Consider the following 26,697-nt stretch of genomic DNA (forward strand, 5'->3'; position numbering starts at 1 on the left):
AGCCAACTTTCCAAGTAGACTTTTCCCTTTCCTGAAGTAGTTAAATGTAGTGTAAAGAGCCCAGCAATGTCATTTGTAAAAAAAAAAAAAAAAAAAGAGATTGGATTATTTGGAAGTCATTCAATAAAAATTCATTTACTTTTTGATCTTGGCAGTATACCCCAAATGCATGTTATTAGGTAAGCTCTCTGAAACAATAGGTAAGGATGCCATGTTAAAGCATCTTTCAATACCTGGCATAAGTTCATTACACACTATGCAAAGCATATCTCCCCAGAAGATATTTTTTAACACAAAAAATATTGTTTGTTCCTCATCATATAAAAACTCTTAGAGTTGTGCACCTCTGGTAATGCCACCATATAACAAACTGTGAATGCTGTGAATCAAGAAGAGGGAAGAGAACAATTGTCACAACTCAGTGGCTAGCATCACCTTTTGGGTTAAGATTACATCAAAGGATTTTTACAAATTAGTCATATACTCATACAGGTCCATGTAGAATCTTTTGTATTTTTCTCCACACTAGGATTACAAATGACTAAATGATTGCAGATGACACAAAACCGAGAGGAGTGGATGGTATACCACAGGGTTGTGCTGCAATCCAAAGGGACCTTGACAGGCTGGAAAAATGGTCTGGCAGGAACTTCATGAACATTAAGAAAGGTAAGTTCAACATCCTGCACCAATAACAACTTCAGGCACTCAATATACACTGGGAATCACCCAACTAGAAAGCAGCTTAACAGAAAAGGACCTGGCAGTCATAGTGAACATGAAGCTGAAGAAGAGCTAGCAATGTGCCCTTGCAGCAAAGGCGGCTAAGGGAAAATAGCAGAAGATTGGCAAGCAGTAGCATAAATGCACTCAAGTTACTTGCAGCTGAGTTGTTGAAAAACTCATTTATTATACTAATTGTTGTCTGGTCTTGTGAGTTTGACAAGCAGAACATCTGTGTTTAGATAACATAGGCCTATGATAGACTCTATGCACCCTATTGACCAAGTTTGAGACTTCTGACCTGTTGTGGAAAGATTGAAGCACAATGGTAAACTACACCTGTGTGAAGCTCTGAATACACAGGTGAAAACAGCAGGGTTGGTGATCATCTAGCTCCGTGCTGCCTGCATCCCCTTCTTTCATGCCTCTGCCTAGGTGATGCTTTGGGGATTCCCTAGTTGGTGAGGTAGTGAAAACAAATTTACTCTTTGCATTTCATCCATGGTTTTGTGGTGGTTCCTTTGTCCTATCTGTGCTGGCTTACACAATGGTGAAGGGTGTCCTGGGGTGCATTAGACAAAACATTACCATCAGGTCAAGGGTGGTGATCCTTCTCCTTTACTCAGATATGGTGAAGCGACACCTAGAGTGCTGTATTCAGTTCTGGGCTCCCAACTACAAGATAGACATGGATGTATTGAAGAGGGTCCAATAAAAGGCCACAGGACTGATTAAGGGACTGGCGCATCTCTTGTATGAGGAAAGGCTGAGAGAGATAGTACTGGAGAAGAGAAGGTTTAAGGGAAATATTATCAGTATGTATTAATACCTGAAGATAAGGTTTAAAGAAAACAGACGGGTCTTTTCAATCGTGCCCAGTGACAGAATCAGAGGCAGTGGCCACAAACTGAAACATGGATAGTTCCCTTTGAACATAAGGGAATATTTTTATACTATAAGGGTCACACAACACTGTCACAGGCTGCCCAGAGCAGTTGCAGAGTCTTCATCTTCAGATATTCAAAAGCCACCTGGACACGGTCCTGCGCACTCGGTTCCAGGTTACCCCACTTAAACAGGTAGGTTGGACTAGATCATAGAATAGAATCATAGAATACTTAGGGTTGGAAAGGACCTTAAGATCATTAAGTTTCAACCCCCCTGTCATGGGCAGGGACACCTCACACTAAACCATATCACCCAAAGACTCGTCCAACCTGGCCTTGAACACTGCCAGGGATGGAGCATTCACAACTTCCCTGGGCGACCCATTCCAGTGCCTCACCACCCTAACAGGAAAGAATTTCCTCCTTATATCCAATCTAAACTTCCCCTGCTTAAGTTTTAACCCATTACCCCTTGTCCTATCACTACAGTCCCTAATGAAGAGTCCCTCCCCAGCATCCCTATAGGCCCCCTTCAGATACTGGAAGGCTGCTATGAGGTCTCCACGCAGCCTTCTCTTCTCCAGGCTGAACAGCCCCAACTTTCTCAGCCTATCTAGGTGACTTCTGGAGGGCCCTTCCAACCTCAACCATTCTGTGATTCTGCAGCTCTGTAAAAAAGCTACTTACCTTTTCATTAGATGAGTCTACAGGCTGTGCTGTAGAGAAAACCATGACCAGATTTAGCCAGGGTCAGAAGAAACTTTTCTCATGAGGCTTAACTGGCTTTGGTCAAGCACACTGACTTTCTTCACAAAAATAAATTTTCTATATCTCTGTGCAATTCCATTACAACAGTGGTAATACTCAAGGTGCTTGATTATGGCAAAGTACAAGCTCTTAGCTATAAACCTCAGGTAAGATACTGGAGGCAAAAGTTAATTTACCAAAGTGTTAAGTGTTGCTCAGATTAGCTGATATAGTCTTTGATTTCAGTGAAGGGACTGAGATCTGCAGGGGTACCTTCAGACTAGTATGTCCCTCCAGTTTATTCAGTTCACTATCTAATAGACTCAAGGAATTTGGCTTGCCTGATAGCCCATAGTATGTGATAGCTCTGTACTCACATATTATAGGGATGTACTGTATGACAATTGTCCATAAAAGTTTAAGCTTGCTGTTGAATCTATCAGTGCTTGTATCCATATCTTTCTTTCACTCATTGATGAGTCAATAGGTAAAACATATTTAACATTTATTTATTCAATCTTTATCTCATGTTTCTGGAAATTCTTTCATATGAACAGTGTCCAGTGCTATTTTCAGTGCTCAAAGATTTCTGCCTTTATTTCTAATGCAGCCTAAACCCCCACTCCCATATCTCTAAAAGCTTCTAACCTCTCTCTGGATGTTACAGAGAGCTGTTTCTTTCTTCGTGCTCATTCTGCTTCATTTTCTCCTCTGACTTGTCTCTGTGGAGCAGAACTTCAGGGCTATTTCAGATTTCTTTGTCACATTTTTTTTTGCCTTACAGGCTTTTTCCACATGCCATTAACTCATTGTCTATATCATTTTTCTAAAACCCATCTTTTACCCTATAACTTACTTGATAAAATATATCCAGTGTTATATGCAGCCATCCATCCAGTGATGGATTAAACAGTGCTTTATGGTCTAAGTCAATATGTTTTCACACTTCTTAGTCTTATCTTCCTCTTGATTAGACTCAACTTGTCCACGTCAGAAGAAATACGTTACATGTTGCTCAGAGCCCTATGGCCAAAGTAAGTTTTGTGGCTTCATTTTATGACTCTGAAACTGTCAGATGGGAAAGGCACTTCATCCTCCAACACCCACATTGAAACTAAGCTCTTTACTGCCCTATATTGTTTGGTAACTTGCTTCAGCTGAAGCATCTGTTTGTTCCCAAACACTCAGTCTTTTTCCCAGGCTGTTGAGGTCTGTGGATCAAGGATCAATATGCTTTTCAAATCCTTTTTTAAAATCCATGTGTTTACCCATCCCTTTATCAGTGTTAATTTTGAGTAATATGTCTGCTTATACGCTTCTTTTTAACTTTTTGTATTGTCACAAGACATGGTAATCTTTAAACCATTTATTTTGATCATGTGGATATACACAGTGGTACGCTATCCAAAAAATGCACTTACTGCTAGTTTAAAACCTGAGCTCTACCCTCTGAATTTGTTAGCCACATTCTGAGTTAAACCTTCCTTTCCTTAAGACTAGATTTTACTTCCCTGATGCTAGAGGCAGCAAACATCCTGCCTGTCAGCCTTAAACATTTTATAGGCACTTCCAGGCTTTCAGTAAGACAGAGAGTGAATCTTGCTGGGAGTCTACCTGAGCCCCAAGGAATAGCCTATCCATTATAATTCTCTAGTTTACTACCAACCATAACTCAAATGTATATCACAATCTAGACTTCTTTAATTTTGCATAAGAGCATAACACATGCAAAATTTAATAATAGTAATGTAAAAAATTTCCATTTTTCTTGTCTTTTTTTTTTTTCCTGAAAGTGTTTTCTTTGCCACTTTGTAAAGTTTACTGAATGCAATCCTTGAGGTATCATGAGCAGTCTTCCAAAAAGAAAAGCTGAAAAACAATTTGAACAAATACTAAGTCAAGTAAAGCAATTCAGTTAAACAATGGTGGAATGGTATGTCACAAGGCTGAGGAATGAAGTACCTACTTCTGAGTGTCTTAATTAAACTGGGGATTGCACACAAGGGGTTTAATAATCCAGTCATGTTTTTGTGTGTGTTGTTTATGGATTTTGTTGATATAATGAATGTGGTAGTGGATCTATTCTACTGTCTCTCCTGGAATACAGACTCTGCAGTAACAGGCAAAGCTGCATGACTGATTTGAAGATATTATAATATAAAGGTAACTCAGTTGTTACTTGTGACAGTCATCGGTTCTTCTGCAAGAAAGCAACTTTTCTTGAGTTACTGGGGTACAGGCACTCAGCCAGACCAGAGTATAATGCAAAGATGACTGTGTTGTTCCATCTCTGCACATCTGTAAATACAAGCAGATTCAATGTACTGGTTAGGCAATACTAAGACATTAACTCAGGTTGGCATACTTAAGGGTAAAGGAATACCACAGAGCCTTTTTGCACATCTGATTGAGGAGGAAACAGGTTAGGAAACTAGACAACAATCTTTGAAAGCAGGACAAGGCACAAATCCCTAGTATTGTCAGAAAGTGATGAAGAATTACAGTGGATTTAATATGAAATGGTACACCACAGAAAGTGCATGTATACAGTCTGGAGAAGTTATTATTTTCTCTGAAAAGATTAAAAAAAAAAATCTTGTTTTTTCTCAATTTGTCTTCTTGGGAACAGCTATATTGACATCAAAATTGAAATATGTCAAAAAAATTTAACAATTTTAAATTTAAATATTTTAAATTCAGTTTTTGGTTTCAAGGACTTGGCTTATTAAGACTAGACTGTTATTAGAAGGTCATTCAATATTTGGTCAAAAATTTAAATTCCTCATGAGGGTTGCAAATTTTGCAAGAGAAAACATCACACTACCATGTGGCAATCAGTTTTGGCCTTTACACAGCTTTCACATCTTTGCACATCCTATAAAGAACAGCTTCAAAGTGAAAAAGGTGTGTCATTTCATTGTATTAGCTCACTGTCTTTTTATTGCTGTATCATTTTAGAAATTCAAGAGAATTATAGTTTCATATTATCTAAAACTGCACATATTCTGTGTGAAGGCAACACATACATGTGCATAGAGATATAAAGTCTTAAGAGCTCTCTCTGAAGGCATTGAGGAAAACAGTATGTCTCATAGGAAGGAAAAAACTTAGAATTCATATAAATTTATTAATTATTCCATTTAACTGCTTAAGGGCAGCTTTATGAAACAAGTTGCATTTATATAGCATCCTGATAGCTACTTAATTGTGCATGAATAATAAAGGCATAAAATCTTCAAGAAAAGCTCTGAATTCAGAATTTAACTACGAATCAAAGCCTTTTTTTTTTTATATTAAAGTCTTAATTTTGAGTACTGGTGAATGTTATGTTCAAGTGGTCTTAAAGACCCTTTGGGAACTCCCTATGGGAACTTCTGATGCTACTTTTCGAAAGATGACTGACATCACCCACAAAAAAAAGTAAAATTTAACTTTTTTTTCCTTGAAAACCACTTCTCTAGTGTTCCACAATGCAATGCTACTGACTGGAAACAAAGCTGGCAACAAGAAGCAGTTCTAGGAAGATGTAAAGAATTCTCTCTGTATATATGTATGTTTGTGCACATTTTTAGCTAAAGGCGTACAGTATACGTATGTCAAATAGCAACTTCAGACAAGCTGGTTGGGAGGAGTAGGTTTAAGAGCAGGTTGAAGGCTGCCAAGTACGCGTCGGCACTGCCATCTGGTGTTAGTGGTGGCTCCATGCCTCCTCTGTGACGCGCCCTAGCTGGGGAGTCCTTCCCTTCAGTTCGTCCAGTATCAACCTACCAATAGGTCTTACGAACAAAGAAACCTCACCGGAATGGTGTTCTGCTTACAATGATTTCACAGAATCTATTTGTAAAACAGGAATGTTACAACGACTTGTGTGAAACCAACACAGAAACTGCAAGTGTTTTCCTCTGGAGGGTGGACACACTGGGCTCTTCCCTTTCTCGTACCAGCTTTTGTAATGAGAGTCCTATGTTCGTCCAGTCTCACCTGTCATTACCTTAATTTTTATTCCTAATACAACATAGTAATGATCTAATTAAAACTGCAATGGGGAAAAAATAATACAGGGAAAACTAATACAGGAAAAACTAATGCAGACCAACAAACATAGCTGTAAGTCTCCTTCCTCATCCTTTGGGACTTCAGTCAGGCTGCTCAGAGAAAAGATCAGGGAACAGTGTAATACTGCAGTCCAAGCAGCAATTTTGGCACTTACCCATATCCGGCACCTGAAAAAAACAAAAAAAAAAAACAACAAAAAAAAACTGAAACTAAAAACAAACAAAAAAAAAAAAGAAAAACACACACACACAAAAAGAAACCGCCAACCAAAAAAAAAAAAACAAAACAAACCTAATATTTATTTATTCCCAGATTTTCAAAATAAAAAAATTAATATGCGCAACTGTATTGCACTGCTGCACTTAAAGCTGCCAGTGCTTACAAGCACTCCAACCCAGACTACTTGAATTTTCAGTAGTCAGGTCAGTTCACACCATTATCTGAGAAGTGTCAGTATTTAATCCAGTGATCCCCTGGTAAATTTTTAAAAGTGTATTGCTTTGAAAATCAGTAGCTATAATGGGGGGAAGAAGGGGGAAGGAAGGAGGAAAGAAACCAAATGAAATCCAAACGGCATGGGTAACAGTGTCTTTTCTAAAACAGGGGCAGTCTTTCATTTCCATAACAGCTTGCTGGAATCCACAGACACCCAGCAACCACTGTGCTGTCACAGGTGGAGGGGCAAGAGTGGAGATTCATGGCCCTGACAGCTCCTTACTGATATTTATTTTCATTAGAAAGGAAAAGGAGAGAATTGCTGTAACATAAAAAATAGCTACATTAGACTTTTTCAGCTTCAGGATAATCAGCCTGCTGCAATTCAGCCCACCCTCAAATAAACAGGGACAGAAATCTATATTGTTATTAAGTAGGGTTTTTTTCCTTTGTGCAACAGGTTAGTTGTTCTTATTTTCATCATTGTAATTTTAAATCATTCAGTGTGCAACTGATGTCCATTTACTGCAGTTCCTCTTGAATCTATATGGACAAAACTTTGCAGTTAAACATTTGTGTAACCAATACTTGATGCATTTACCTCCCTGTTCTCTGGAATCTAATGGGCTCATATTTTATATTATTAAATATATTTAATCACTCTGGCAAAGCAAATATTGATTGAATTTTGCACTTGGAATGTTTTTTGTTATTAGGCCAGAAAATTTTCTATATGACATGAAAAATCTTTTCTGTAACTCCTAGTTTGGCCTATTTTGTGTCAGTTTAGATGTTCAGCACTTTAAATACGGAGGTACTTAAATGCAGGGTTAAGAACTGCACATACAGCGTTATTTACTACTTCACACAGAATCATAGAATAGTTAGGGTTGGAAAGGGCCTTAAGATCATTCAGTTCCAAATCCCCTGCCATGGGCAGGGACACCTCACACTAAACCATGTCACCCAAGGTTCTGCCCAACCTGGCCTTGAACACTGCCAGGGATGGAGCATTCACAACTTCCCTGGGCAACCCATTCCAGTGCCTCACCACCCTTACCTTAAAGAACTTCTTCCTTATATCCAATCTAAACTTCCCCCGTTTAACAGTCCCTAATGAAGAGTCCCTCCTCAGCATCCCTATAGCCCCACTTCAAATACTGGAAGGCTGCTATGAGGTCTCCAAGCAGCCTTCTCTTCTCCAGGGCTAACAGCCCCAACTTTCTCAGCCTATCTATCTTCATATGGGAGGTGCTCCAGTCCCCTGATCATCCTCGTGGCTCTCCTCTGGACTTGTTCCAACAGTTCCATGCCCTTTTTATGTTGAGGACACCAGAACTGCGCACAATACTCCAGGTGAGGTCTCACAAGAGCAGAGGGGCAGAGCCACCTCCTTCGACCTGCTGGTCACGCTCCCTTTGATGCAGCCCAGGATACGGTTGGCTTCTGGGCTGCAAGCGCACACTGAAGCTGGCTCATGTTCATTTTCTCATCGACCAGCACCCCCAAGTCCTCTGCAGGGCTGCTCTGAATCTCTTCTCTGCCCAACCTGTAGCTGTGCCTGAGATTGCTCCGACCCAGCACTTGGCATGGTTAAACTTCATGAGGTTGGCATCAGTCCACTTCACAAGCGTGTCAAGGTCTCTCTGGATGGCATTCTTTCCCTCCAGCATATCAACCGAACCACACAGCTTGGTGTCATCAGCAAACTTGCTGAGGGCGCACTCAATCCCACTGTCCATGTCACTGACAAAGGTGTTGAACAAGACTGGTCCCAACACCGATCCTTGAGGGACACCACTCGTTACTGGTCTCCAGCTGGACATTAAGCCATTGACCACAACTCTTCGCATGCGGCCATCCAGCCAGTTCTTTATCCATCAAGTGGTCCACCTATCAAATTGATGTCTCTCCAATTTAGAGACAAGGATGTTGTGTGAGACAGTGTCGAATGCTTTGCACAAGTCCAGGTAGATGAAATCAACTGCTCTACCCCTGTCCATCAGTTCCGTAGCCCCATCATAGAAGGCCATAAGCTAGCTTTAAACTTTCCATTTGTACATGGTTTCTATATATTAAATTTGCTAGGAAAATCAGACATTGTTATGAATAATAGCCAAAATACATTTGTACTTAAACAGATGAGAACACAAATAATGAGCTTATAGACTTCTTTTTAGTTAAGAATCCATCAGAGTTTTTCCACTCTGATCTGGAGTGTGTTTCTTTAGTTTGTGACCAGATCTTTTTCAAACACATGTAGTCCTACATAGGTTAATGCTTCTGATTTGTTAGCCACAAACAGAATTTATCTTGTTTTAAATAATAAAATTACTAATTTGAGTATGTTTTATTGTTTCAATATTGTGATATGACTAGACAGTCCTCTCTCTTGATCTTGAATTGAGCTACAGAGTGGATTTCTGATACTTTCTTTGTCCAATTCATCTAATAAGAGTAAGGACTTCCCAATACTCACCTCAGATGTGTCTGATCTAAGGCATACATCTATCTTCTTCTGTAGAAAATGACACTTCCAGTGAGAACTTTTCTATCATAGTACAGAGGTCTAAGGCTAGGAAGCTGCAGTCTTGATATTGCCTTCTCACTGCAGGGAAGGTACCTTATTTGTGCCTGGTAGTTCTGGTATCTAGAATTCTCCTACAAGCAATGACACTGAGTCATGCCATAGCTTTGGCATAAGCTGCCTTTGGAAGGAGACTCCAGTAGACAGGGAGACAATGCACTTCATCTCTTGCCATCAAGCTGGGATCTGACAATTGCACATAGGAAACTCGGCTGCTTGTCATTCCTACCACACTGACATCATAATTCCAGCCTAAAATGGGTAGGAAAAAGTGCTTTTTTTCTTTACTGACAAAAAAAAAGAAGAGAGAGAGAAAAAAAGTACACTTAAATTATAGACAATTGTACATTAAAATTGAAGATGACAATGATTAAATAAAATTAATTCCACCTTAAATGGTATAGGTCATGAGTGTTTGAAGGATTTGATACATCTGATGGTAAGTTGGTTTGCTATCATGCTTATCAAAGGGGAAGTTCTTGTAATACTGTGGTTTTCTTTCATAGGTGACACTACTATATACTGTTCTTCACATGCGACACAGCTTGAAATATTGTGATAAAATGAGATGCTTGCGGAAACGATCAGCAGTGTCATTCTTAGGAGTCCTTGTCATTTGCTTGCTCTTCATGAATTTGTACATTGAAGATGGTTATGTTTTGGTAAGTTTTTCAGGTGGAAGAAATGATCCTGGAACAGCAGAACATGATGCATCCCTGGTTAAGAAGTAAAGTTCATAATTTTTGCAAGTGTACCATTTTTGTTAGTGTACCATTAACTGCGAAGTATGATTAAAAAGTGGTCCTTATAATGAAGCCATCTTATCAATATATGCTACACATAGTGTGTGTCAGTAAGACCCTAACAGTCCTTTTCATAGAAGTAAATATGTCATTGTGTATTGGAAGTATGGGAGATAGTGAATGTAGCAAAACATGGAGATATCTCACCAGGTATCTTACTTTGAGTCCAAATAATTCCTGTATTTTCCATAGCTGTGGATTTCTCTCAATTTTAATTGCCTCCATCTGAAATATTCGTATGAGCTAGGAGCCACTTTTTCAGTCCACAGTGTGAATTTCACCTCTGAAAACTGTATTAAACAATATTATAGAAATATAATTATAGAAGAGGACTTATACTAACCTGATAGATTTTAAGCTCTTTGCATGAATAACTTCTTTTTAGTGCTTTTATTTTTTGCTTTTTGCACTTTCTATATCTCAGATTTGAGTCGGGGGGGGGGGGGGGGGTCAGTGTTACAGTGTTAACAATTAGACATAAATGATACCTAGTGAAAGCTTATGTGTGAAAGAGATTTATGGAAAGATTTGTGTTAGGGATTTCGACAAGTAACCTACTGACAATGCAACATAACTCTGCAGTTTATATGTAACCTCTGGGTGTCTCAGTGCTGAGCATCAAGTGAGCCCTGAAGACTTGATTAATTGATTGAATTTTCAGTACTTTTGCAAGAAGGTTGGACTAAGCCCAGTAAAAGAATATGGTAGCTTAATAACAAGATTACAAATAGTAAAATGACTGAACTGAGTATCTAACATTGTGATATGATTAGATAGTCCTCTTCTTTGATCTTGATTTGAACTACTGTGTCTTTCTGTGCCACCTTTTGCCTGATTCATCGAACTGGGACAGGATGGGCTTTCCCATATACTGAAAGGTGAAGTCTGATCCCAGCTGGATTTGAAAAGAGACATCATAGTATGAAAAAAGCGCAATACACAAATAGTAAAATCCTAACACAGATTTACCAGAACCATAGATAACTTGCTAGTGATTTTAATTTAAAATATTTTACTTACAACAATATTAAATATTTACAATATTAAGACTATGCTAGTACTTTTTAAACCATTGAAAACACATGCTTCTAGCATGTTACTCCATTACAGAAAAATTGCTTTCTCTAACAGTATTTGTACTAGGGTTTTGCACTGTTTTATTTATTCATCATTTTTTGGTTGTTATGAAATTTGACCTGGCTTATCACATATTTATTTTTTCCAGTGGTATTTTCCCTGATGCTTCTTCTCCACTCACTAATTGCTTCAAAGTCCCCCAGATGTTTCTGAAAGTGCTTTTATTATCACTGCTAATGGTGTTCCTCTTGGTTTGTTTTTGAAATCTTTTCCTGTGCTATTTGCCAGCTCCCCAGATGGCTCCATGCCTTATTCCTAATTTGCTGGTTTTTTTTCCCTTTTTTAAAAATTCACTCTCTTTCATTGCTTCTCTCATCACAGTTCTGGCATGTTTGCATTCATGTAGCTTCCAGCCAAGTTTCTTGCCAAGTCTTATGGCAATTCTCCCAGATCCCCTGATAACTTCATGGTCCATCAAGCATTTTCTCAAATATATTAGGCTGTTGACTTTTTAGTGCTCTGGTTTTTGTTTGGTTTTTTTTTTTGTTTTCAACTTTCCTGGCCATGTCTGGCAGCTCTGTCACGTTGTCTGGTGTGTTTTCTCTGCTGAGGTAAAAGGTGAGCAGTTTCAGTGTTGTTGGTGAGCAGACTTGGGGATAGCTTTCAAGAACAGGAGGCTAACCAGTCCTCTTCAGGGAATGGGAGTCTGAAAGTCCTCAGAGACCCAAAAGCCCTCTGACTTTGAAATTGTAGTAAGTCTCCTGCTGGAGTGTCCTGGGTTCAGCAGTAGCAGTCATGTTTTTCCTTTGTGTTAACTGGTGCAGTGCTGTGTTTTGACTTCTAGCTTGAGAACAGTGTTGGTGAAGCCGATGTTTTCGGTTGTTGCTAAGTGATGTTTACCCTGACCAAGGACTCTGTGAGGCTCATGCTCTGCCAGGGAGGAGGGGAAGCTGTGAGGAAGCAGGGACGGGGCGCCTGACCCGGGCTAGCCGGGGAGGTATTCCATACCACAGCACGTCATGCCCAGGGTGGGGGGTTAACTGGGAGTTACCCGGAAGGACACGGGGCTTCCGGGTGGGACTCGTTTTCTTGGCCGGTGGTATCGTATTCTCTTCCCTTGTTATTTTCCCTTATCATTGTTTTAGCTGATAGTAGCAGTGGTGATTTGTTGCTGGACTGTTCTTGTCTCAACCCGTAGGAGTTGCACTCTCTCGATCCTCCTCCCCGTTCCTCCGGGAGCGGGAAAGGGGAGAGCCCCGGTGCGGGGGGGGGGGGGGGGGGGGAGACGGACACGGACCTCGATTGTTGTCAGCTCGGCACCACTCACTGGGAGTGAGTGAACAAGTTACCTGACTGGGTTTAAACCACGACATGGAGTATCTCTTGAAGTTAACTGACAGAGGAAGGCAACTGACCCAGAGTTTCTCTTCCTGGTCTCAGGCAGCAGGCTGTGCAAGGGAATGTAGGACTAGTATCTCTTTCTTCAAAGTTAAGTGGCCTTTTTCGGGACATTAGAATATTACAGTGAAATTCTTTGTGGCAAATCTTAAGAAGGGAGAGAACTTTTCATTTTTGCTCAGAGACTCTCACATGTCTGAAGAATCCTTTCACTGTTTTCTTCAGGGCATTTGCTGTGGAAACGGGTCCACCTCGGAAAATTGCTTAAGTACTTTTGTTGAGGACTGTACAATGCTGATGCATGTGTGTCAGCAGAGCAGTATAAGGTGCTTCATCTGCAGCTTGTGAGCCACATCTAATCAAATATTTTGAAGACATACTGAATTAATATAACCAGATAGCACAATATATGCAGTGATTTTTTATACATATTATGAGTTGTAAGAGAACTGTAAGTGAAGCATGCCTTTTGCACACTTCTATGAATGCTTATCATTATTTTAGGCACTATGAAAACAATAGTACTATTGTAGCTGACACAGCATCCTTAGTGGAGTACAGTATCTTTATAAAGAATGGAGAACTTCTGGCACTTTGCCCAGTGGAACCCACAGAAATCTCCCAGGCTTCAGCTAACACTGGAATGTAAGTTAGTGGTTAGTTAACAGATGAAAGGCAGAACTACCATAGAAAAAAATAGAGAAATCTAAAGAGACCTAATCAAGATCTTCAGCTTCACTGGCCTCTGCATAGTAGTCAGAGATAGAAGAACCAGATTTAATTTTTTTGGCAAAATCCATTTTTCAGTTTTTCTTTTCATTCAACAAAGGAATGAAAGCAACAGCAATTTAAAAAAAGGATTGTTAGCCACAAAAGACATTTCTTAAAGAGAAAAAAGAAAAAAAAGGAAATTGTTGTGGTCAGTTTACATATTTTGCTTGTTAAAATCAAAACATTTTATCCTGACATTCTCTATTTCCAAACATTTTGAAACTTTTTATGTAGGAAAATCTCAGCACAATGGATTTCCATTCCAAAGCCTTATGAAACAAACTATTGTGGTGTTCCATTCTGTAACCAATGACACATGATGTTTTTTGACATTAAAAAATGGCTGGGTTTTAAAAAAGAAGTTTTTGGACCATCCCCTTTTTTTTTTTTTTTCAATTTGACATTTTTTGATTTTCATAGAAAATCTCCTGAAGTTTAAGTGCATTCTCTTCCTAGCCTATTAAGTTACATTTTAATCTGGAATCCAATCAGCATAAACCCTCTTCTCATATCTTATGGGCAAATGCAAAATATCATAGGAGCTCTAGAAAGAAATTATTGGAAAGGCATTGCAGTTGAAGAGAGAGTAACAGTGCAGGTAGATGCACCTTTATGTCCGCCAAAGATCTTTACTAAACTCAGAAGTGTATTATTTATTACTTACAAATAAATTACTATTATTTATTACTTACAAAATAAAAATAAAGAAGTTAAAACAAACCTAGGATTGGCTGACAAAAATATTTCTTTGTGTTATAAATATATATTTGACATATATTTTTAGTATTTATACCATGAAATATGAGTGCTGTTTACTATTTCTGTGGTTGTTCTTGTTAGCATCAATACTATCACTGCACAATGCAGTTTTTAGTTTTTAGTGTTTCTGCATGCTGTATATATCAGAAGAAATGAACTTTTTCATTCAATGGCCTGTCATCAGACTAGAATCCACCCATGTAAATTATATAATCGTTCCTAATTTTAAATTCTGTCTCATGACACTACAACTTGTTAGATATTTTGCCTTTTCTTAAGGACTAAGGAAGAGATTTTTCTCATAGATCCAACTAAGCTTATGGATAGAGCACTCCTAATGAAGCTGCTCCTTCCCTTAGGTGAATTTATGATGGCTAAGGAAGCTTCTTTAAAGAAAAAGACAGGAGAAGGAGGCAGTAAGAGGAAGTATAGTGATAAATTTGCCTTTTTTCTTATGCCATCAAACTGTTCACGAAAGCCAGCAAAAGCTTTGGCTGTCTTGATGACTGCATACATTTCTTCTTATCACAAACCTGAGCTGGAGCTACTCAGAAAAATCATAAAATGAGCCAGCTGCCAGGATCCAGTTTCATCTTTCTTTGTAATTGTTTTGTGGGTTGTTGTGCTTTTTTGTTTAGGAACTGAAAATATATTAAAAAAATCACCCCCACTTCTCCATCTATGAAAATTCTCTCATCTGTTGCTTATTGATGCTTTCTTATATGTCTTTTGAATACTGCAGCATTTTATTTTTTTTTAAATAATTTAGTGTTTCCAAACTTTACAGAGCTTTTGCCCAAAATATTCTTTTTTTTTTTCCCCCTGTTTCCGTAATCTGAAGGGTTATGGTACATATTTCTGTAGCCAAAAATGTATGATATTCAGTAATGGGTTTTTTTAAAAAAATGAAGTGACATCTACATGCTTTCACAAAAGCTGACACTGAAAATTGTTGTTCTTGGAACCCTGCCTGTCCATGTTTCCTCTCTAGCTGGTATTCACAAATGTGTTTCTCTCTGTCTCTCTCCCTCTCCTATTCTTTTTGTTTTCTCACTAATAGGAAGGGGACAAGCAATTACTCAGAGAAACAGCCACGCACCAGCTCAACCCAGAGCGCTATGTTCACACTTTTAAAGATTTGTCTAATTTCTCAGGATCTATAAACATTTCCTATCGCTACCTAGCTGGCACACCTTTGCCAAGGAAAAGTAAGTAACTGTAATCTGAATGTTACAAAATGAGATAATTTAAAAATGGCTGAAAACCACATAGTCCCTGTGATATTTCTAGGCAAGAGGGGCTGAGTTAATCAGTGACAATCTCAGAGTTTGTGAGACAGCTATCTCTCTCTGCACAGGCAGTTCCTGAGCAGCTGTTAGCTCATCCTGGCCTCACAGCTTGGTTACCTGCTGATCAGATGCCTGATTTGTAGTTATCCTGCAGACAGGACTTAGACTGTCTGTGGGAGCACACCTTTGTAGACCTCCTCACAGGCCAGGAGACGATTTAGAAAGCAGGAACAAGGCACATGCTGGTGGTGATCTATAACCACCCCAAGACTGTACTGTCAGCATCTGTCTGTATAAACAGTAAATCCAGTTTATGGTATGCTGGCTTCACATAGATACACCTTTCAGGTCCCCTGTTTGGCCAGTCCAACTGCTGTGAATAGGTCTCCTTGTTCATTTAGATGTGATAAGGAAGGTGAATTGTGCTATTATGGTGACAGTAAAGGAGGATTCTTCTTGCAGCCATCTTCAGATGGATTATCTAGATATTCTGACTCCAGGCAGGGTTCAAGACTTTCATCTTGAAGTGAAATACTGCCATACCTAGTTTTTAGACAGGTATCACCTTGTTTCCAAACTGATCATTTTAAGACATAAACAAGGGTCAGAAGTCCAAGCATAAAAGATAAAATAAAATCACCCATGATTTGTTGATATTCATAGAAAGCCACAAAAGTTTTTTTCAGATTAGATTTGAGAAATTTTGGGCTCTGCAGGCAGTGTAAACGTCTTCTGGGGGTTGTACTTCATTGTAAAAGTGCATTTTGAGCAGACTTAAGCCTTGGGAGAAACTCTGAATCAGTTTCTCAGAGCAGTCTTTTACAAAACACAATATTTTAAGAAAGTTGGGGTAGGTTCAACTGAAGTATGGCCTGTCAATTATAAAGTCTTAACGTTTTTTACATCAGAAGTTAGAAAAAATTAGATATATTAGAACATAGCATACTCATTTCGACTGCTGGCAAAAATGCAATGGCAGTGAATCCAAACAGCAGAGATGAATATTTTTCTCTTATAATTAAGATGCGTATCTCCCTAGAAAGATGTAACAGCATTAGAAAAATATTTATACAACCACAGGTATGAGGTAGTAAGCTCTTTTCTACTTTGAAATAATATCTAAATTACATTTTGTAACTGAAGTTCCCCGTAAAATGCTCAAGGAGTCCTGAAAGCTCGTTAGAAGAACTACTAGCAAGGTAAAATTGGACAGATTCAGTTAAAACTTAATACACAGAAAAATGTATTCATGCAATGTTCATAAAAATGTAAAATTATGCTTAAGTGTAACTAGTCTTGTAGAGTGCTTAGAATGATAAAAGTTTGGCAATGAATTTTAGTTGCTGTACTGCATTTTGTTGCTCCTTGTGTGAATCATATCTCATAATCCCGTATCTTTTAGCAGATTTTAGAGCCTTATCATTGTGTGTGTGGTTTCCTCTACCAGGCATATCCGTGCACATTGCTTTGGCTTTTGTCCACTACATGCCATTCCTTGCAGTTAACAAGTGAATGTTTAATGCAACAGTCTTCTTATGTCTATTTGCTTGTTATGTGATTCTTCTTTCATGAAAAGGCAATAAACATCCTTTGTTGCATTCAGCTTAGTAAATTCACATACCAAATTTCTCAGTCTTCACTATTTTTTATAGTGAAGTTTTACTAGTTTTATATAATATAAGCACAGCTCTGGAGAATAGCTTTGTGGTGGAATTTTGCCAATGTGAGATACTCAGTTTTTCTTTGAATTGTCTTTTGTACAGGGTATCTTACAATTGGGCTATCCTCTGTGAAACGGAAGAAAGGAAACTACTTGCTTGAGACCATCAAGTCCATATTTGAGCAATCAAGTTATGAGGAACTCAAAGAAATTGCAGTGGTAGTGCAACTGGCAGATTTTGACTCAGCCTGGTGTGAAGGGATGGTCCAGGATATTTCACAGAAATTTGCACACCACATAATTGCAGGCAGATTAATAGTGATTCATGTCCCTGAGGAGTATTATCCTGTACTGGATGGTCTCAAAAGAAATTACAATGACCCAGAGGACCGTGTGAAGTTTCGATCCAAACAAAATGTAGATTATGCCTTTCTTCTTAACTTTTGTGCTAATCTTTCTGACTATTATGTGATGCTAGAAGATGATGTTAGGTGCTCAAAGAATTTTTTTACTACTGTTAAGAAAGTAATTACCTCACGAGAAGGGTCTTACTGGGTGACTTTGGAATTCTCCAAACTGGGTTACATTGGAAAGCTTTACCATTCCCATGACCTCCCACGCCTGGCCCATTTTTTATTGATGTTCTACCAAGAAATGCCTTGTGATTGGCTGCTTATCCACTTCCGTGGGCTGTTGGCTCAAAAGGAAGTGATACGTTTTAAGCCATCTCTGTTCCAGCACATGGGATACTACTCATCTTACAAAGGAGCTGAAAACAAATTAAAGGATGATGATTTTGAAGAGGAATCATTTGATATCCCTGACAATCCACCTGCAAACTTACACACCAACATGAATGTATTTGAAAACTATGAGGCAAGCAAGGCTTACAGCAGCATTGATGAGTACTTCTGGGGCAAAGCTCCTTCTACTGGAGACTTCTACAGGATTGTATTTGAAAAGCCCATTAAAATCAGTAAAATTAAAGTTGTCACTGGAACTGAGGACCGGCAAAATGACATTTTGCATCATGGAGCCCTGGAAGTAGGAGAAAAGATTGTAGGAAATAAAAATGGGAGACAATGCACCACTTACTTGAGATTAGGGGAATTCAAAAATGGGAATATTGAAATAACAGATGTAGAGCACAAAGTTCTGTTTGATATTAACTGCATGAGAATACTTGTTACCAAAAGTCAAAAAGAATGGCTGATCATTAGGAGCATTAGCGTCTGGACTTCTCAAACACCAAATCAATAAAGTAAAGCCACCTGAGAAGGTTCAGAATGCATAGTCATCTGGGTCCCCACTGGTGCCATTCCCTAGAAAAACTGACATTTCCAGCTCTTCACTAAAGACACAAAAAATCTGGGGAAATCACAAAACAAGCAAAGCAATTTATTTTTTACTAGCTTGGCCAGGCAATATACAAACATTTGCTGAAATTTTTGAATTTTATAGGAAAAGCAAAGTTCTCAAACCTCACTTGAGATCTTGAAACCCTTTTTTATTAACATTTCTCTGTGAGAGAGATCATCTGGACTAAACAGGACTAAACAAAGCATCCTATAATTACCAAAAGTTTTAAAGATATGACCAGTTCGTTGTGAAAAGAAATAAGATTGCACTTTATGCACATATAAATTTAAAATGTTGTGGTAGTATGCACTTGTACAATAGCTGGTGATGTGTTTCTTTTAAAGGCAGTTGTGACAAGGAAATCTGACCTGAAACTGGCAGTTTCATTCTGAGCACTGTAAGAAAATAGCGTGGCTAATCATTGCTACTCCTTTTCAAAAGGGAATGTATGTAAAATTATAAATCTGACATGACAACTATGTATAAAATACATAATTGCATCTGTTAGCCTGTCTTAACAAATATCTTTTGTTCTTTTTCCTGTGTCCTTTCACTGAAACAAGCACTACTTGGATTCTATATTTCTTAGGGGACCAATTTACTCTCCTTATTCAAAAATGATGCCTCACAGTAAGCAAGAGCTCTGCTTGACTACAGATGTCACTATCAAACCCAAGCACCTCAAGGGCAACACTGTTTACTTAGACAGGCATCTTAACAGATCTCAGCTTCAACATTTTCTGTTCCTTCGCAATATGCAGTACTCTCTGTGAGGAATTTTCACATAGATAAATACTACAGCATGCTTTCAAAGACCTGCTATGCCTTCCATATCTACATTTACAGTCCATGTATGATACAAATGTAAAGTGTACCAGATTAACCAATTGGAGGTGAATGTAATCACCAGTCTTTCCCAGATGATGTCTAGCCAATAGGCTGGACACAAAATGAAGAATCTTGATTCAATGAAAAGGTAATACGTTTCTAAGTTTACTTCCCCCCCACCACCCCCACCCCGCCCCCTTCAGTTTTCTAATTCTGATCATGTTAGTTTTGTAGACAACTTCCCACTGCCTTGGTTATTCCCTGTAAGCTTATTTTGCTTGGCTTTATGCAGTAAACAGAAAAGTTCCCTCAGTCCTCATGACTGCAGCATCAGATCTGGTCTTTTAGTCCATCACACGAGGAGATTGTACAGCTGTATGATATATACCATTATGCATACATTTGGATTAGCAGTATCCAGGGGAAAGGTCCTCTAAGAAATTATTTAGACTTTCTCAGAAGACACAGTAAGAAAACCAGGAGTATCAAGTGTGACAAAGATGATTGCTGTATTAGAAATCTTATGAATACTGTAGTTATCAATTGCATGCATAGGTTTTACTTAAATATGGAAGGCAAGGGTTAAGTTTCAAGAATGCCCGCACTGACCAAGACTGAACAAATTACTATACTCAGTACATCCAAACTTAACATGGCTATGGGTAGGGTAAATTATTAAAAAGTCTACACAAAATAGCAATGCAATTACTTTTCCTGGTTCATAAATCATGATAAATTCGGTTTAGGGTTTGGAAAATCCCCCAGTACAGAGAAAAGGTAAATTTTAAATAAAATCTGATATATCGGAAGATATATCTACGTAATTCAGAAAAGCACCCTCTTGTCAAAAAAAGTCTTTGTTTATTAATGCACATTTAAATCTATTATTTATATACATATATTCATTACAATATACTGGAAGAGGCATACACATTCACTTCTTCAAGGAAAATTACACAATTCTTTTAATTAAAAATATGCGCTAATCTCAAATGGTTATGAATATTTATGATGGACTTTTTAACAGTGATCTTCCAGTAACTAGTTGATAATTAATCATTAGTCAACACTGTTTTTTTTCATTAACTGTTATTCTTCTATTTTTCCTTTCCTTGATCATTAACCATTAGTACCAAAGCAAACATAACTAGGTTAACCAGCAGTGTTGCCCTTATCTTTATTCAGAAATGCAGTCCAACTCAACCTTCTAAATTAGAATGAAAAATATACTTACCTTGAGGTTTAAAATTTTCTTGTAATCAAAATGGACTGCTAGTATGAATTAAATGCTCTCAACATAAACCTGAAGTGACTTACATGATATTTTTGAATTATCAGCTAAACAAAACTGCTTTCTTTTTTGAATCCACAGTAGTAATGAGTCTGATCTTCCATAACATGTCTCAGCAGTGAGAAAGAACGCTCATCTGGCTGTTACCAGTCTGAGAGGATCAAACCCTCAAAGGAGTTCCCTCAAAGGAAGCTTTCTTTGGGGGTAGATAGTGGTATGTGCTGGGAATGAGAGGCATACACCAGTCTTCCTGTTGAATTTGAGTTGATTTGGAAAAAAACAGCTAACAGTATGTTTATTGCAGGACAGGTAAGAAAGCACTTCTATAAGCTAGTGTTTTGAGCACTCACCTTAATACATGGGTCCCAGCTTTCCTTCACAGAGTGTATATTTTATCCAACTTATTCACATGAACAAGGTTGCCAAAAAAAAAAAAAAAAAAAAAAACCCACAACAAAAAGCTTTACAAAGATTTCAGAAAATTATGTTTGAAGATTTTTTTTCTTTCGTTGTGTGCTAGGAAAAGTGATTTCCTCTAAAAGAGAATTACTTAATCAGACATGCGTATGTTCACTAATACTTCTCAAAGTTTGGATTTCCTTTTTTTTCACTGATAAAGCAGAACATTATCAGCGTCACAAAGCTCTATTCATTGGTGTATACTGTTGGTTCTGTTGGTGTGTATTTCCACGGGTTCATTTGTGGACTGAAGACTAAACATCAATATTTTCACACTGAAATGCCAATACAGAAAATATTACACTGTGGTCTGCTCAGTGATAGATCTATTCTTCACTAATGTATATGTATTGTTCCTATTGACACTGTTTGGGTTTCCTCATTGTATAATGTCCCTGGGCCACTTTTTCTTTTCTTAACTAAAAGTCAGTTTGTCTTCTTTCTTCACACAGTATAATTCCTCTGACATAGGGAATTCTTGGGAAGTAAAATACTACTCATTAAGAATTAAAAGAACTGAGTCCACAGTTCACTGCAGAAAAGCAAATACAAAGACAGTAATTTTTAAGCAAAAAAGTGATAGCATATTTACTGTATGTGTTATATTAAAAATAATTCACTAAGGTGCTCTATGAATTTGTTATTTTTAGATCAGTGCTCTAACATGATCCTCTTTTTCTTTCTGCTCAATATTGTGTTGTGTTAGACATATGTTTTTGCTTTTACAAAGGGAAGTAGGGAACTTGTTCATTATTGAATAATTAACATTTAAATTAAAGAGTAAACTATAACACCTTACAAAATATTTCATCTTGGACAACTATTAAAGAAAGAAAAAAACAAACAATCAAACCAAAACCATGTCTAACCATCTTCAAAATTGCAGCTTTCACTGTGAAGCATTTCAAAGATTCTGATGGAAATGATAGTCCGTTCTACTCTCATAGCAAGTTTGAAGTTTTGTTAAGCTATATTACAATAAGTATTTAAATATAAGCACTAATGCAGATCATGTATCATGAGCTCAGGGAGTGTCATATCCTCAAATAGTTAAAAGTACAGGTATTCGTGACCTTTAGCAGAACCATCAGGCTTGTAGACTAAAGCTAGGCTGCTGCAAAAAATTGAAAGAGGAGCACAACCAGAACTAGCTCAGTGTACAATGGTTGTCTAAGATCTGTTTCTCTCTACTGACTATGGTAGGAGCCTATGCAAGTGGCTTGGCCCAAATGTTAATTTCCTGGACAATTAGAGACACAGGAGATCTGTTTCCTTTGCATGATTGCATATAAATCTAGATAAAAGCATGTGATACTTACAAACCTTTACAGATAATTTCCTATCATTAGCACCACTCTTCACAGCAGGGATGCTCAGTATCTTCTTCATAAATACTATCCTGCAATTTCAATGAAAACAATTTGTTCAGCTTTAAAATAAGGAATATGAATCTCCCCCTTGAATCTAACACATTATTTATTACAGGTTAGTTTTAAAATTAAATTAAGTGCAGAGAAATATTAATTACAATAACATCTCCATAACAGTAATTTGTTCTTAAATTGGCATCTGGGCAGATAGTAGACTGTTTTTCAGCCACATTTCTAGATGTTTTTCAACTGTCAAACTACCTACTACAATATCCCAAATAAAATTCCACTTTGTCTTGACAGTTGTAAAAAGGGTCCTAAAATTCCACATAGAGCTTGAAAGTACTTTAAGTAGGGTTATATTGCTAATTAAACCCTTTGCCAGCCCTTTGCTAGGCTTATGTAAGAGTTTCACATTTAATGAGTAAAGCTGAACATCAAAAGCTGATGCTCATTTCCTCCATTCAGCTGGCTAAATAGCTGCCTTCCTTCTATCTTGCTACTTATTAACATTGGTTTTGCTTTTGCCACTTCAGGAAAACCTGCCTGACAGCTAGGGAAATCTCAGGCTACAAATTCTCAAAGGTACAGAGTTTGTACATTAAGAAATGTTCCCATTTCTTAACAGACGTACCATTTTTTGAAAACTAGCCTAAGCACAGTGTTCAGTTTCTTGGGCTCTCCCTTGGTGTTACTAGAAGTGGATTTTCTTCCTAGATAACTACATCAAGCAGTAAAAAGAAATATTACCAGGGAAAAAAATAATTGCTATGCAATTAATTTTTAAAAACAAGTTAAAAGTTGATCAGGCTTCATCTATCCTGAACAATTTAAGTGCTTTTTTGCTGTCTCCATAAAAGAAAGAAAAAAAAAAGTTTTATCCTTAAAAAGTATTGCCTTGGGCATGCACATTGAAGTAGTACACAAAGAACAATATTTGCCCTATTTGCAGTACACAGAGAACAATATTTGCAATGTTGGAATACTTACGTCTACCAGAGTGTGGGTGGAAATGTAACAAGGATTAGTTACTATCCTTGCTACAATACCTGTAATATTTTTCAAAATAAATGTAAGATATGTAAAGACTCTTTGGCTTAATGCCCTTCTCTTTAATCACTATACCATTCAGTTTTCTTTTAACTGTAGATACCACATTTTCAGCTTCTTAACCTGGGCCAAAACTGCATACAACCCAAGAGGACACAGCATAGTTCAAAGGAAATTTGAGAACAAGTTATTGTATGCTGTGCTTCCTCAAATGCATGTTTACCTTGTTCTGATAACCTGGATTTAGAATTCCTGCCAAATGGCACTCTAGATAGGCAGTTTAAAATGCTTTGTTGTTTTGTTTTGGTTTTTTTTTCCTTATTATACCTTTCACAGCTAAAAGCAGAGATCTTAAGGTAAAAGTTAAACCCTTACACCAATATTTGCTGCTACTAAAAGTCCCTTGCTTTGCACTGATGCCATTTGGCATATTTCAGTTCATCTGCAACTTTAGAGTCTAATTTCATGTTACATCTTCAACAGCACACACAGGTATTCCCTCCCTCTGTGTTTAATATCAATATGGAATAAATTAACATAATCTTGGGTAAATATTTTCAATACACTTTCACATCAATTTAGGAAACTGGGACTGTTACTGTTGTTTATTTCTCAGAATTGCTTCCTTCATTTGGCCATTGCTCACTACATTTAGATTCCACATCTGCTGAAAAGACAATAAGCGTGTTATAATGAGACACTCATTTAAAGGAGAACTGCTAATTCTTTTTTTGTTGTATAATCTAAAGTTGCACTATCTGTTTTTTTTTTAAATTATTTGCATACCGTTTTACCTCTGTGAAAATCTCATAAAGCAAACTGGTTTTATTAATCACTCCTGCAAATGGATCCTGGCAGCAGTCTGTTTTTTCATTTGCAAAGTGAGCCAGGTTTCTTCTCTCCTCCAAAGTGTTGAATAGCTTCTTTTAAGGAAGAAAAAAAGCCCAAAACAGGTCTCCTCTCTAGTGGTTGTCTACCACTTTCAAAGATAAAAAATCTTTCGTTTGCTTCCTCCCTTCTCTCCCTCAAAGCTGCATTTTAAAATAAAAAAGTAGTTCTCCTTTTTCCTAATGCCTCAGCTCACCCCCATCTGCACACTTTATTTTTCTTTTGGAAAGGGGCAGTTTTATTTTATGCAGAAACATTTGGGGAATAAATGACACAACACCACCAAAAAAATTTTTCAAGTCTATTTTTTTTTAAGCATTATAAATGAGATATGCAATATGTTCCATCAAAGGGGATCAAATGTTTGCTCAAGCATGCTTGTGTTAGCTGCTCCTCACACAAAAACAAAGTCAGGTAAGGTTTTTCAGGCAAGTAACAGTGTGCATGTGCGTGTGTAAGCACATTAACAAAAAAGCTGCAAGAAACCACATCTATGGATGCCTTGTGCACCAAAGACTTCTGCACTTAGCTCTCTGGTTAAGGAGTGAAACAATTTTTTGATCAAAGCAGCGTGTGAGAAATATTTTGGACATGAACTTTCCTACAGGTAATCACTTTTTCTTCTGATACTAAGCCAATTCCATAGAATATAATCTCTAGAGTAATAACTCCTGCCAAGCTGTTCCATGAATTTTGTAAACAGATGTTACTTTTCCTGAACATTAATTATAAATACTACATTTACCTTAACCATAAACTATTGTTAAAATATTTTTCTTGTTTTGTTCTGTTTGAAAGCTTACTTTTTCTCTTTCAAACTGAGGAAATATATTTGCTCTTTTCAATAGCTTTAGCATAAATATTCTAGAACACGGGATTAGGAGCAAGTGTGTATTCTGATATGAAAACGGGTTCTACCAGTGTTCTTATAGTATATTTGAGAAGGCATTTCAGCTATAAAGGTATATTTAAGCATTTATTTATTCTCAAAAACATTGGAGTATCTTTATTTCAGGACTTTGTGAGGAAAAAAATGCACAACTAAACCATGTTACTGGAAAAATTCCCTTTCCCAAGCTTTCATTTGCCCTGCCAGCAGCAAGTCCTCATGTTTCTCCAGTTTAACTTCATGAAACCCAGCTTCTTTGTATCATGTATTTATAACACCTCCACAAAATTAAGTCAGATCCCCATCAGGTTTGCATTTAATTCAATGAACTTCAGTGTTTTTGTGCTTTTTATGCTCCTGCTTCTGAAAGATTGAACAGTTATCTTCCACTATCTTCAAGAAGAAAATATTGCAAAGCTCCAGTTGATATATCTCATAGTTGTGCTAATTAGTAGCTAGTAGGTTTTTTTTAATCTACTTATTTTCACAGAGATAGATCTTTAGTCTCTATGTGGGGGAGAGGGGACAATGTTTGTATTATTTCTACAGCAACTATTTCTGACATCACCTTCTTCATATCCTCATTTTGCTACTCCCACATTCACTTCATGCACATACAGAGTGAAAAAAAAATAACCGCACAAACAAATAAACAGAAAGGCATTGTAAGCAATAGGTTTCTGGTAGAGAGAGAAGCATGAGAGAGGGGATTAGAAGCTGTCTTAAATATTTCAAGTTCAGTACAAAGAAAGCTAAATAACATTTTCTCCTGCTGCCCCGCCTTTTCACTGTGACATTTCTTTCATTTCATGTGCTTCTGTGGAGAAGTGATCTAAAGCTCACTGCATTTAGTGGGAACTTTTCTATTAACTTCACACTACTTTGCAATGCTACTTCAGTGGTAAATCTTCTGTCATGTAAGCCAGCTTGCTTTCTGGTCAAACCACACCATGCTGTGTGGATGTACACTCTAGCTGCCTATGTGGTTTTAAATTTGAGATAAATTACTAACCCAGCAAACATTTATACAGATGTTTAAGTTAGGTGCCTACTCCTGCTGAGATTGGATACTGGAGCCAAACTTGGCATTCTATATCACCTAGATGACTCCTTGGGAGTGCATTATAGCACCATAGGCCTCCAACTTGCATCCAGCCAGCTGACAGTTCAGGTACAAAACCTTACCACTCACTAGCTTTTGTTGTATTTACCCCTCCTCACTTTGCTTAAAGTTACAGCCCCAGCAGTGAATAAGCTGGAACAAAAGAGCTCATCAAAGCCACTGCTCAATGCAACATCTTTGTGTAAACCTACTTTCAGCAGTATTTTAAGTACTCTGACAGGCTGGGCACCTGGTATTGCCACATGCTG

At 37.6% G+C, this 26,697-nt stretch overlaps 1 protein-coding gene across 8 annotated transcripts in view; it reads left to right on the top strand.

The window, feature by feature from the left end:
- Positions 1-19,058, top strand: part of MGAT4C (MGAT4 family member C) — a 393,664-nt gene extending 374,606 nt beyond the window's left edge. For 6 of the 8 annotated variants that reach the window (XM_061454645.1, XM_061454643.1, XM_061454644.1 and 3 more), the window contains 4 exons: positions 530-669; positions 9,942-10,097; positions 15,304-15,451; positions 17,296-19,058. In XM_061454645.1, the coding sequence (XP_061310629.1) occupies positions 9,969-10,097; positions 15,304-15,451; positions 17,296-18,452 (1,434 nt within the window). In that variant the 5' untranslated portion in view covers positions 530-669; positions 9,942-9,968 and the 3' untranslated portion in view covers positions 18,453-19,058. Of the gene's footprint in view, positions 1-529; positions 670-9,941; positions 10,098-15,303; positions 15,452-17,295 lie in introns of those variants that run through there. The other 2 variants (XM_061454647.1, XM_061454650.1) reach the window with 2 other exon arrangements.
- Positions 19,059-26,697: the final 7,639 nt, after the last annotated feature.

Source organism: Pezoporus flaviventris, unplaced genomic scaffold (assembly GCF_033815535.1).
Source record: "Pezoporus flaviventris isolate CSIRO_AGI_PZ_B2104156 unplaced genomic scaffold, CSIRO_AGI_Pfla_v1 ptg000016l, whole genome shotgun sequence".
In the NCBI taxonomy this organism is placed as follows: Eukaryota; Metazoa; Chordata; class Aves; order Psittaciformes; family Psittacidae; genus Pezoporus; species Pezoporus flaviventris.